General features: G+C 49.2%; 6 protein-coding genes across 6 annotated transcripts; 2 read left to right on the forward strand and 4 right to left on the reverse strand.

Annotated features, from left to right (window-relative positions):
- Positions 1 to 39: 39 nt before the first annotated feature.
- Positions 40 to 1420, forward strand: PENARI_c030G10643 (PTH11-like integral membrane protein; the record flags this gene model as incomplete). The annotated part of the gene is made up of 5 exons (XM_022636428.1): positions 40 to 265; positions 323 to 390; positions 469 to 842; positions 900 to 967; positions 1026 to 1420. 5 exons carry the CDS (start codon positions 40 to 42, stop codon positions 1418 to 1420), a joined length of 1131 nt encoding a protein of 376 aa, XP_022483735.1.
- A 771-nt stretch (positions 1421 to 2191) lies between these two features.
- PENARI_c030G07407 (uncharacterized protein) lies at positions 2192 to 4018 on the reverse strand (the record flags this gene model as incomplete). Its single annotated transcript, XM_022636402.1, has 1 exon — positions 2192 to 4018. The coding sequence occupies one exon, from the start codon at positions 4016 to 4018 to the stop codon at positions 2192 to 2194; it is 1827 nt and encodes a 608-aa protein (XP_022483725.1).
- A 1207-nt stretch (positions 4019 to 5225) lies between these two features.
- Positions 5226 to 6008, reverse strand: PENARI_c030G01631 (uncharacterized protein; the record flags this gene model as incomplete). Its single annotated transcript, XM_022636360.1, has 3 exons — positions 5226 to 5434; positions 5488 to 5602; positions 5673 to 6008. 3 exons carry the CDS (start codon positions 6006 to 6008, stop codon positions 5226 to 5228), a joined length of 660 nt encoding a protein of 219 aa, XP_022483709.1.
- Positions 6009 to 6444: 436 nt separating this feature from the next.
- Positions 6445 to 8652, reverse strand: PENARI_c030G08790 (fungal specific transcription factor domain-containing protein; the record flags this gene model as incomplete). The annotated part of the gene is made up of 4 exons (XM_022636410.1): positions 6445 to 6452; positions 6539 to 6899; positions 6953 to 8521; positions 8644 to 8652. 4 exons carry the CDS (start codon positions 8650 to 8652, stop codon positions 6445 to 6447), a joined length of 1947 nt encoding a protein of 648 aa, XP_022483732.1.
- Positions 8653 to 8993: 341 nt separating this feature from the next.
- On the forward strand, positions 8994 to 10826 carry PENARI_c030G10451 (nucleobase cation symporter-1 family protein; the record flags this gene model as incomplete). Its single annotated transcript, XM_022636426.1, has 5 exons — positions 8994 to 9431; positions 9482 to 9794; positions 9844 to 10146; positions 10196 to 10404; positions 10506 to 10826. The coding sequence occupies 5 exons, from the start codon at positions 8994 to 8996 to the stop codon at positions 10824 to 10826; spliced, it is 1584 nt and encodes a 527-aa protein (XP_022483748.1).
- A 423-nt stretch (positions 10827 to 11249) lies between these two features.
- Positions 11250 to 12651, reverse strand: PENARI_c030G02968 (TauD/TfdA dioxygenase family protein; the record flags this gene model as incomplete). Its single annotated transcript, XM_022636369.1, has 3 exons — positions 11250 to 11327; positions 11379 to 11478; positions 11534 to 12651. 3 exons carry the CDS (start codon positions 12649 to 12651, stop codon positions 11250 to 11252), a joined length of 1296 nt encoding a protein of 431 aa, XP_022483772.1.
- Between the last annotated feature and the right edge of the window lie 227 nt (positions 12652 to 12878).

The raw sequence follows: 12878 nt of genomic DNA on the forward strand, positions 1-12878 counted from the left end.
CTACTACGCTCTTTATTTCGACATATATACATATACACCATGAATGGTTCTCTACACGCTTTGATGGCTCGCGATGGGGACAATGGCCATTCCCAGGGTCAACGTGCATTGGTAGTGACGACGGTACTGACCGCCATTTCCACCGTCATTGTTGCCATGCGGTTATACGCACGACTCGGTTTGATGAAGATCACCGGTCGAGAGGATTGGGCTATTCTGATTTCCTTGGTGTTTGCTCTGGTTTACCTAGCCCTCGTTGCTGCTCGTGAGTTCAAGGTCTGGTTGTGAATTTGAGGGACACCCACACTAACAGTGATTTTAGAACTACACTATGGCATGGGAATCCACTCAGATCTGCTTCCTAGTAATGTTCTGCAGCAACAACTCAAGGTATGTGCCAACAGGTCATCTCCTACTTTAAACGATGTCCAATTTCACTTCGAATTCCTGCTGACAGACCTACCCCAGTGCTTGTGGGCTGCTATCCCCATGTATAACGCCAGCTTGGCATTCACCAAGTTCTCCATTCTCTTCCAATATCTACGCATTTTCCCTGGTCGATCATTCCGCTTCGCTTGCTACATTATGATGGCCATCGTGGCCACCTACTCAGCATGGGCTATCATCAGTGGCTACGTGAACTGTGTTCCAGTGGCGAAATTCTGGAACCACGACCTGCCAGGCAGCTGTTTAAGTTTTGAGGCCGTCTGGTTCTTCAATGCTTCTATGAATATCGCAACAGACGTTTCACTTCTTCTGTTGCCGATGCCGCTCCTTTCTAAACTCCAACTCCCCCGCATGCAAAAGCTCGCTCTTATGGGTGTCTTCGCAATCGGTATTCTGTATGTGTCCCAGACCGCGCTTGAATGGTCAAAAGTGGAGACTAACATATCACCTAGGGTTGTGATTACCAGTATCCTCCGTCTATCAAGTCTCCGCCAAGTAGCACAGAGCACCGATACTTCTTGTACGCACTATCCACATTAAACCTCGACCCCCAAAACCAAAGCTAACGAACAAAACAGACAGCAACGTCGGAGCCGCCTACTGGACCGCAGCAGAGTGCAACGTCGCAATCATCTGCTCATGTCTACCCGTCCTACGACCAATTATCAGCCGCATCTTCCCCAAGCTCCTCTCTACAAACAGCTACAACCGCTACACCTCCAAGAACAGACCCACCGTCACCAACATGACCACAACCCGCAGCCAAAGACGCCACACGGAGCTTTTCAGCCAGAACCACGACAAGGAATATGATATGTACTCCATAAATGTCAAACCTGGTGACCGCGCAAGCCACAGCTCTCTTAGCGGTATCGAGGTTACTACCGAGATGAGTATCATGCAGGACTCATCTAAGCATGAGTTGACTAAACACGATAATTCCAGTGAGCGGCGGCTAGTTACGGATGTTTGATGACCCTTTTGACCCTTATTCTTTCGCTTCTTTATATATACGGTTATTTTCAGTCCAGCATACGGGCGACTATTTTCTCTTCTAATGACTGCATGGTGACGGCTTACTTTGGTTTCTTGTCTTCTCCTTTTATTTGGCTCGGGTTTGCGATTTGGGAGGTACCTTTTGAAATGGGTGGCTTACTGACATTTCTGTCTTTTTTTTTTTTAACCCCTTTCTCGTTATATTTAATCATGGTATTCGAACGGATTATCTTGTCTTTCTACATTTTTTTTCAATAGCCGCGATATAACCTCAAGACACTACAACTACTTTCTATCTATTTCCTGAAAGCCACAGTCTCTCTATGATCCTAGCGATCTTATACGTGGCCTGATTTATGGAATCGTCTCAATCATACATATGCTGGAATTGATCGTTTCACCTCTAGCAGCCGTTATCGAAGCATATACTCGCACCAAGCACGAAAAGAGAGTTAACCTCGATGGACCTTATAATGTGTATGATATAATCCTTACTTCTTGAGATGTATGTCAGGTTGATCTTCTTTGGGAGTCTGGGCGTGGACCCGTCATGAAAGTGGCAGATTAAAGAAGAAATCTGCAACGAATATCCGCGCAATCGTATAGATCATCAGATTGATTCCAGGGACACATGAAATGAAAATAGAGATCTTCAAGAAAGGAACAGCAAAACATAAATCGTAATGTCTAGAGGCATACGCCAAGTCTATCTATATACCGAAACACCAAATCTAAAAGTCTAATAAAATCAAGTAACATGCTCCTTCTCCTCCTCCTTAGGAATCCGAACCCAAACAATCGTAACCAAAGCAGCAAGCAACTGCGCCGCAAGAGCAAACCACCAGATAGCATGCAACCCTTCAAGCCCGATCTCACCAGACGGACCACGATCAACACGGGTCCCAATAGCATCAGCAACACTAGTCATAATCGCTGACGAAAGATTCTGATTCGTAACCAGTAACGCACCCGCACTACCCTGGTACGAGCGAGCGACATTACTAGTAATGAAAATAGAAGCAGCCGCAAAAGCAAGATCAGGACCGAAAGTGACGAGCGCAACACCAGGGAAAGAAAGAGCCCAGTAGATCGTGTTGGCAGTCTGGGGAATGAAGAATGCCGGTCCGAGCGTGAAGGCGAACATCGATACAGCGTAGATATAATGACCCGGGACGAGGTGGAGGATTCGACTGACGATCCATGTTGCTAGCACGCCGACTAGTGCGTTGGGGATGTGGTAGAGAGCCACGGCGATGGGCGTGGCGTGTTGGATTCGGAGCCAGAATTGGATCGCGTAAAATTGCCAGCAGCCGAAGAATGACCCGAAGCCCAGGAAGTAGGCTATCATCAAAGGCGTGAAGCCTGGTGTACTCCAGAGGCGGTTGGGAATGAGAGGGCGGACAGCGCGGCGTTCTGCGAAGAATAGGCCGACGAATAAGATGAGACTGATGATGATCAGAACGTAGGTGTATGGTTGCCAGGAGGCGACGGGTCCTTGGGTTAGACCGAAGAGGAGACAGACACAGCCGCCAGCGGCGCAGAAACCGCCTAGATAGTCGAATTGACGGAGGGTTGGTGCTTCAGTGCCGGCGACATCAGCAACGGGTCGCAGTGGTGGGATGCTGAACCAGGCTGCAACGCAGAGCAGTGCGCAGATGATGGCGTTTGATCCGAAGATCCATGGAAGGTGTTGGTATAAAGCACCGCCTTGGATAGCGCCGAGGGAGAACCCAAATGGAGCGCACGCTGCCATCGCGGAGAAGACGCGGTTCTTGCGGATTCCTGGTGAATAGACGCGCCCGAGGATGCTCATACTGCCAGAGACCAAGACGCCGATTGCCAAGCCCTGCATGGCGCGCATCACGAAGAACAGGATATAGCGGGACGGATGCAGAGTGAACACGCCAATGATATTCCATACCGCGAGCCAAGCGAACGCTCCGACCATTAAGAGTTTCGGTGGTGCCAGGTCAGTCAGCGAGCCGGATATGATAACCGACAGGCCGTTCGCGACATTGAAGGCGCCGACGACCCACGGGAGTTCGGTATTGGTGATGCCGAGGGCTTTTTTGATTTGTTCTTGCGGAGCGAGCATGTCGCCGAGCAGGAATGAGAATAGCATTAGGCCTGCTGAGCAGACGAAGATTAGGATGAGCTCCGCTGTGAAGTTCGGGATCTCGGGCGGGATGCCTTGTTTGCTTCGGATCGGGGATGCCGCTTCGTCGGCGACATCGTCCCGACTGCGGGATCCCGAGATTGAGGCCTTTCGGTTTGTTACTTGGGGTCCTTTGGTGTCGATCGTGTAGGGCTCATCGGGTTCTTGGTCCATCTTTTTGAATGATAAATTTTGGAGTGCGACGCTGTCGACGATGGTGGTTCCCATTAATGGATCTGGGGTTTGTGCCCCGGTCGCTGGAGTCGAGTACGTCCTTGTATAGGACATCGAGGACCGACTGGATTCAGGTGCTGAGTCTGCATCTGGAAGCTCTTGACTTGGATCTGGATGTTGGCTGGGTTCAGTGTGGGTGACAGGGTCCTGTGGACGCTCTGCGCCCGCACGATGCTCGTTCGACATGCTGGGACAGTCGAGGCCAGAAACGATACTTGGGATGGGGGATGAAGAAGAAAAAAAGTAGGAAAGCTCACATGAAATATGAGCGCTTGTGGCGAAAACGGACTAAATATTGTGTGGTCGATGGTGGAGTGGGTGGAACTCCACGAAAATAAGGTCGACATTTAACCGCTTCTCTTCTACGTATACATTACATGTACTTCTACATCACTCCCGGGCACATATCAGAATCCCTTGCGGACGCTTGCGTGTACTGTCGAACAGTGGGACCGACGATCTGATCTTACTGCGCATCAGTTATGTCCAGCGGACGATACCTGCCCAACCAAGTCCTCTTATCTAGGGATGCATAGCTACGACCACGCTAAACCCCGGCATATTCCTGTTCTTGTATCTGACGTGGAAGAGAAGAAGTGAAACACAATTGAGGACAATCATTGCGAGGCAAGTGAGACAGTCGATCTATTCACAACATGTGAGATGCGTGATGGAATGCCACTAGAGAATGAAGTACGAAGCGCCGCATATCAATACATGTCTGCCCTTAGATCGACAGGGATTCACTCGGTTAAAGAGTTTTCACTTTGCTATCGACTTTATCCACGAGTTTTATGCCCAATCGGATGCACGGCTTCATATCCTCGTGTCGGAACCCGATTTCCGAGGGAAAAGGAGTGACCGAAGCAGGTCCAGTCGGGATCTTGCATGGATGTTCGGTCGGCCCAGGGTGTGTTCGGGATGCATATATGGGCAATAGTTACGTCCCCAAAGATGAGTCGAGTTTGTAATGATCGTCAGAATATCAGGGGATGGAATTTGTTATCGCTTCAACCTCCCTGCCTCCATTGGGTAGCGAATTGGGTAGCGAACTGGTGGGACTCTGTATAACTAGTCACAACCGCAAGTCTGGGATAGCTGGTGTTGTGATTTGAATGTTAACTTCCTTCTCGTGCATGTTCGGGTGATCACCACAGCCGCTGTCGTTCTGTGACCCTTCGCTGCGGGACCAAGCTTTGATCAAGATCGCCCTGCATGCATGCAACGTCATGTTTGGCAGATCCTCTCCTTACTGGGCCATGATTCTACCATATTTGAATTCTACCTGCTGACCTGTATGATTTCAGAAGAAAACGATTGGACATGGTCTTTCATTCGTAACGCCATGGTCTTTCATTCGTAACGCTATGTAATTTCAAGATGCTTCTATGATTTATGCGGACTTGCCGAAGACCTTGAAGCGGTCCTCAACAGGAGCAAAGGTCTTCTCTCCAGCATCGGAGGTAGGAGCACCGAAGACCAGCTGGGCATCCAACTTCCATGAGGCGGGCAGGTTCCAGGTCTTGGTGATCTGCTCGTCAATCAGGGGGCTGTAGTGCTGGAGGTTGGCGCCGAAGCCCTCGGACTCAAGAGCGAGCCAGACTAGTCATTGTTAGATTCATGTCTGTCATGTTAAATCGGACGGGAAAACATACCAAGGTACTGAGACATGGCGTTGGACTCCAGGGCGAAGGGGTCGAACTTGTCGGCGTAGATGGCGAACTTCTCCTTGATAGGAGCGAGGGACTCGTAGTCAACGAAGAAGAGGACCTGGAAATAGCAATCAGCAAGTAATTCACTATTTTGATGTGCGTTAGGCTTCAATCAACAGAGCACGTACAGTTCCGTAGGCAGCGCGGAAAGCGTTCAGCTTGGGCTTGGTGGCGGTCTCAAACTGCTCCTTGGGAACGTGGCCGGCAGCAACAAGGCCCTCCATGGCGCTGATGGCGATATCCCAGACCTTCTCGTGCTCCTCCTTCAGCAGGAGAACAACACGGGAGGTCTGAGTGTTGAAAGAGCTGGGGACGTGGAGAACGGAGTCCTGGACAATGCGCTCAATGGCATTGTCGGAGATAGGGCTCTCAGCCTTGAGTCCGTAGTAGGTACGACGGGACTTGACCAACTCCAGGAGAGTGGTGGTAGCGGGGTTCTTGAATTCGCTCTTTGTGAAGGTCATTGTGAAGGTGAGGGGTGTAGTGGGGGTGGATTGGAATGGATGGACAAACCAAAAGTCCTAGGATGGCGGCGTTTATATAGATCGGCTCACATAGTGGATTGCAAATTCATTAATGGCCAGATCACCATTTTTTCTATTTCCATCCGTCGATTTCTCACAATTGTCCCGCAATAGCGGATAAAACGCAACAATTGACCAATCAGACAAAAGCCGGATGTACGGAGTTACATAGTGCCGAGTGGGTAAGCGGGCCAAATTAATCAGCAGCATTATGAATCCGTGACAAAGCATTACAGCACGGTTTCTAGCGGAATTATTTCCGTGCTGACACTTGGCCCTATTGACCCCAGTCTTATATGATCCACATGTGTGAATGCATGCTGTTGAAAAGACGAGCACAAATATATGTTCTTCAAATTTGTAAATTGAGAATACATCAGTAAACTAGGATCCTCCAGTCTGCGCGAGTAATAGGATATCCTCTAGAGAATCATGCATCCCAAACCTGGAGTTTGGAAGAAGAAAATTACTATACAACTCTTCAGAGTGAGACTCTTGCGGCGGGAAACTCGGCAGCTGCATTGATGAAAGTGGCGAGTGTGCTTCGGTGGGAGGCATATTATCAGCTGGTTGCGATTTACTTGCACGACCCACTGATACCTCTTGGTCACAGAAAGACTGGACAAGACCGCGGATATCCCACGAAGATGATAATTTCCCTCGGTCCTGCTCAAACTGAAGCAACAGGCGCAGTATCTTAACGCCCCTAGCAGCAATCATACTTGTATCGCTTTGGGACAAAATCTCAATTGTGTCGTTAGCCAGCGCGCGGTTATCTCGTTGGTCAGAGTCAGGAAGTGGATCGAAAAAAAGATCCAAGCAAAGTATGATCTAGAACAAAGATTAGGCTGTGCGGCACCAAACGGATATCGGGAGGAACCCACACTAGCTGCAACGCTAAATGCGTGATAAATCCACAGTGTTGGTCCGTTCTCCTTGGTCAGTTGTTTCTGCTCCCGAATTATAGTTTTAGCCGCCGCAATACACGTTTTGCGAGTAAAGTTAAATGCCGAATTTGTAAAACTGGACCAAAGGAACTTGCGATGAATCATGATAATTTTGTGCGCGGAGCTGATTGTCAGACAATGGCGTGCCCAGGGTATATATCGAGGCCAAGAGGGGTCAATGGCGGTGTTGCGAAGACATGAGGGAACATCCTTGCTAACAAGCGAGCGCATTTGCTTATCGTACCGAATGACATGCTCATATTTGGCATATAGTGTGTGCGACGCAGATATATCATCCTGAAGCTGGGGCATGAGGGTTGCGATGTCATACAGAAAACGATGGTAAGTAACAGGGGTAGGCTCGTTATCAGGGGCTGGTCTCATATCGCCATCATCCATGCTGTTCATAGGCTTGCCTGTATTAAAGTCCCTTCGATGAATGAGATAGCTTTCTGAAAATGGTATCGAGAACCAATCTTGGATACAAAGCTCTGCCCAGAGCCGCCGGCCGATCTCTCTTCGTGCTCTATTTGATGTATCGTCATCGGCTTCGGAGCCAAGTCGGTGCATTCCTAGACTTTGTGCAACCCGCACAACGGATGCTAGTTTGACGGAATGACTATTTGAATGGCCGAGCAAATGCGCGCTTATGGTCATAGTCGTGATACATTGGATTCCGTATAAAGAGTGACGAGCAGTGTAATCTGCAAGATTCAGACAGACTAATGCAGCCTTGAAGAATCGGTGAGCCAGCGTTGCACGCTCTGGGTCTTCGAATCCCCATGAAACAGCTGTTGGGCGCGGTGCACATGTTATGCTTCCTGCGAGGACGGCGAAGAGAAGCGCAACCCACTGGAGATCGATTTGGTTGGTTTCGATATGACCGTGATATCGTTTGAGGAAGGTATCAACCTCTTGTTGAAATACGCGTCCATGGAACGATGCATGGTACCATAAAAGACACTCGCAGTGGTAGTTTACCATCCGAAGTAAAGTTGGCGGCTCGGGAAGTAAGAGCTGTAAGACTGGAAGTGAAGACTGGTCATCAGTCAAACGCAACTGAGGATGATCAGCAGGACCTCCAGGTTGAGATACATCTCCAGGAGACTGTCCCTGAATCCCGTTTTGATCCCCAGCTAGACCGTCGAAATCAGGGACTTTCCTCCGACCCCATGCCAAGAATTCCAATATTGTTGCAGCATCCTCGACCTCGGCTGTCTCACGACTGGGACTGGGGTCGTCTGCCTCGGATGGAATTCGCGTTGATGGCGTTTGTCCCGCTGACAACGGCACTGCGCTATCATCCAAATTCGGACTCAAGCGTTCGCCTGCATTCACTGACTGAAGTGTCGCTTGCAACTCATTTAAACAGGCGGCGAGGGTTCCTGTGAGCTCGGTCGGGCGGGATACGCGGGAAATGTGTGGGGATTCTGCAGTTACTCGCGGATGGGACAAAGACTGCGGAGTGCGGTAACAGGAACTGCCTCTAGATATCCGTGTAAGGAACTAACATAGTTAAGCAAGGGGGTTGACACTCACCTATGGCGGCAATTCCGACATGGCAACACCTTATCGCACTTGATCTTTCGACGGGTACACTCTGCACATGCCAATCGCTTCCTTCTTACCGAGTTCATAATAATAATAAAGGTTCCTGACCACACGGGTGAGAGACGGGTTGGGTGATTCTTGGCTTTATATGCGTTATCATCTCGGCCGATGCTATCACTTGGCTGATCCGTGATAGCTGATAAGCGATATGCGATGCCATTGGCACGCCTGACTACTTGTATACTGGAATGCTGGGGACAAACATGTTGAGAACGCCTCAGAGTATGATATCGACTTGTTCGCCGCTCTGTAAGTTATTAGCTTTCACCTTCCGTTATCTAGGAGCCCCGGATGATTCTTCCCCGTTGCTACTTCAACAAGCCCTCAAAAGACCAATGTTGCCCCCTGTATCAAGGTCTTGTCAACAATGATGCGTTTGCGTACCCATCGCAAGGATTGGGCATTGCCCAAACAAGAAAGCAGTGTAGCTCCACCACATGTGTGGAGTAACGCCGATCAAGACCCAGTTCCCCCGGAGAAATGGACATGGACCGGCTGGACTTTCACACAATACTGGCTGTCAGACCTGGTCACTGTATCAACGTGGTCGGCGGCCAGCTCGGCATATGCATCTGGTCTATCCGCCACAGACACAGTGACTTTAACCTTAGTCGCAGCGCTATGCAATGCCATCCCAACAGTCCTCAATGGAGCCGTGGGAGCTGATCTGCATATCGCATTTCCTGTCGCTATTCGTGCCAGCTATGGTACATATTTTGGATATTTCTGTGTGGCATCGCGTGCTATGCTGGCTCTGTTTTGGTTCGGCATTCAGAGCTCGTATGGAGGGCAATGCGTGACCGCAGTAGGCACACTCCCATTACCGTTGAAATACCCGAGCTGACATGGAGACAGATGATTACAGCCATATGGCCCAATTACGCACACCTTCCTAATCATCTGCCAAAGTCGGCCGCTATTACGACGCAGGGCATGGTTTCCTATGTTGTTTATCATGTCATTCAAACACCATTCCTCTTCATTCCCACTCATAAGCTCCAATATATATTCATTTTCAAGTCTATGCTCGTGCCACCCATGGCATTGGCTACGGTGATCTGGATTTCCGTGAAGGCAGGGGGTGGCGACGCTATATTCAAGCAGCCACCCACTGTTCATGGCTCGGAGCGTGCATGGTTGTGGCTCATGAACATGACCTCAATCACAGGTAAGCAAATATCTAATCTACTCCTTGAATATAGGCTCACCCTTCTTAGGTGGCTTTTCGACACTGGCGGTCAACATTTCAGACTTCTCCCGCTTTAGCAAGAAGCGTGGGAGCCCTGTATGGCAACTACCAATGATTCCCCTGTTCAAGGTTATTACCGGTCTTTTCGGTATCATAGCCGCCGGTGCGTCCAAACAACTATACGGTACCATTCTATGGAGCCCACTAGAAATAATCGCTCAATGGCAAGGATCCTCTGGCGGACGAGCCGCGGCGTTTTTCTGTGGATCATTATGGTTACTTGCTCAAATCTGCAACAACGTCTCAGCGAACTCTGTATCATTTGCCAACGGTCAGTTCGATTGAATGAGAAACACGAAATCACACTAATATCTTCCTAGATGTTGTTACCATGTGCCCGAAATGGATCAACATCAAGCGTGGGATGATCATGTGTATTCTCCTAGGCGGATGGGCTCTATGTCCCTGGATTATCATCAAGAGCGGGAAGACTTTCCTTAGCTTTATGGGTGCATATGCAATTTTCATGGCGCCCATTGCGGGTATTCTCTGCTGCGATTACTGGGTCATCAAGCGACGCAAATACGACGTTCCGGCTTTGTTTGACCCCCGAGGAATATATTACTATAAGGCATGTTTCTTCGAACACTGAGAATGGAGATATGACTAACTTATCACTTAAATATTTAGCTTGGCACTAATTGGCGTGCTCTCCTATGCAATCTGTTCGTCATTGTGCCGCTTCTCCCAGGGCTAGCACATGCTGTGACACCGAATAATGTCAACCTCGATGCGGGCCTGCAGCATCTATATGCGATCAACTATCTTTATGGGTTCAGTCTCTCCTTTACTCTTTACTTTGTGTTGAATTATGTCTGGCCTGATCGAGCAACGCTGGTGCCTGCCGTGGTACCAGGTGTTGTTTGCCCTTTAAATGCAGTGGATTCGGATTTAGAGGCAGATGTGGGCACAGGATATCTGACGCAATCATCTACCAAAGCCAAGGCGTGATTCGACAGGACTGAGTCTTTCTTTATTTTGCTTAATAACAGATAGTAACTTATTGCAATTCCTCTCGTTCGCACTTTACCGCAGTTACTCATGTAGGCCAGCAGATTGTATAACCCAGTATCTCCCTGCATGAGCTATAGAAATGCGAGTTGTCTCAGATGTATTAACACAGAAAGCAGACAGCGTCATTTAAGTGTACCAAAGTAGAATCAGAACGATGAATTCAAGTTTGGTACTTGATATCATACACAAATTGGACCTGGAGTATATAATGGGCACAAGGATCCGAATCTCAGCTTATACTGTATACTAGACAGGACTGCTGTCCGGTACACTCATCAAGGGCGAAGAGATACAAGAAATTGTGCTAATGTGTATTTTGTGTGAAAACTCGCGATAACCCAACACAAATATCCTTGTAGCCTACATCGAAGGATGATCTGAAGCTGCAACATTACACTGATGCATAATTCTCGGCCCATATGCCTCTGGGAACTCAGTCTGTCCATTATTAGAATGCGTCTTAGTCAAATCAGGAGTATCAAATCTTACGATGCTATGCCACAATGCCCGGTTGTACCAGAGAATGACATCCTGCTCCTGATGAGGATGCGCGTAAATATTTTCTGGGGACAAAACGGGACTCATGATTCTACGGCCACTGGTCAGTCACACAACTTTGAAGGGACAGGGTGACGGAAACTCACTTGTCCATAAAAGCGCGAACTTCTTTCAAATCCTTTACAACTGTTTCTTCGCCATCGGGTTTGTTTTTCAGATACAGCTTGAATGCTCCCTGGCCGTGAACCTGCAGTGACTTCTCCCCGGTCACAGGATTAGTCCAAACCATGGGATACACACAGATCTCATCCTCCGTCCACGGTGAAAGCCTGTCTAGCGGCATTTCCCGGCCCTCAGTTTCGATAAGGTGGCCAAGCTGAGTGCTACGCGCCGTGGACATCCACTGGAATGCGTGCGGCGCATACTCAATACGACTGTTGAGGACGATCTCGCGCAACTCCGGATCTAAGAGTTGCAGTGCCCTTGACCCAGCGACCATAGCCGTTGCCCCTGGCGCAATGTCCATTGTTCTTCCCGTCCCATCGCCCCAGTGCACAGTGACATCGGGGCCCTTGGGCGTGCGCACGGCCAGAAGACAACCTACACGCGGTGGAGGAATCTTATAGAGGGATCCATCCCAGTGCCATTGGTAGAAGCGACTGGATCCTGCATCTCTTTCCTCCTGCGGGGTGTGGGGTGGAAGGTGGAAGTTGACGTGGTCAATCCCCTTCACTTTGAATCCTGGTGGGAAATCGAAATGGTCCTTGGGAACTTCGCCGCGCCCCAGAATGTGAACCTGGGGTTGAGCGTTGATGGCTGGTCGACTGGGGAGACCATATATCGTGACTCCCTTGTCAGAGTGAAGGACTGGGTCGGCGCCGTGGGCAAAGCCTCCCGTCTTTTCTTCGGGGTCAAAGCTATTGAACAACAGATTATCAGCAGGGGGGAAAAGGTAATAAGCGTTGAAGACATACCACGAAGTCAAACGGTATTGCTGTTGAGGTGTCAACATCTCCGGCTGCTCTTTGAATACAAGCAGCTTGTGACGGTGGACGGCGTCGGAGATGAGATCGAAATCGGCTGAAGTGAAGTTGTTGAGATCGATACCGTATACCTCCGCTCCGAAGTCTACCTGAGTCTCATGTTTGATTGGCACCACACGTCCATTGCTGTGAATGGCTGAAGGAGGCTGATAGACCTCGCGAACAGTCAGGGTCTTTGGCGCTACGCCCTCAGTGGCAGTGGTAGAAACAGCAAACACCATGGTGACTATGGCTGAATCGATTTCCGGTTCTCGATTCAAATCGGTAAAATTGACCTTTTTATCACGTCAAGGCTTTTCCATGTAACATTCAATTGGACAGAAGGGGCATATCGTCGACCGGATCGCGGGTAGATGCGCAACTCAACTCGGCCGTATTCGGATCCGTTGATCGGGTTACTAAATTAGCAACGTGGGGCTTTTCATGAAGTATGTTGAGCCTATTCTAT

The sequence above is a fragment of the Penicillium arizonense genome, assembly GCF_001773325.1.
Source record: "Penicillium arizonense strain CBS 141311 chromosome Unknown PENARI_contig030, whole genome shotgun sequence".
NCBI classification, from domain to species: Eukaryota; Fungi; Ascomycota; class Eurotiomycetes; order Eurotiales; family Aspergillaceae; genus Penicillium; species Penicillium arizonense.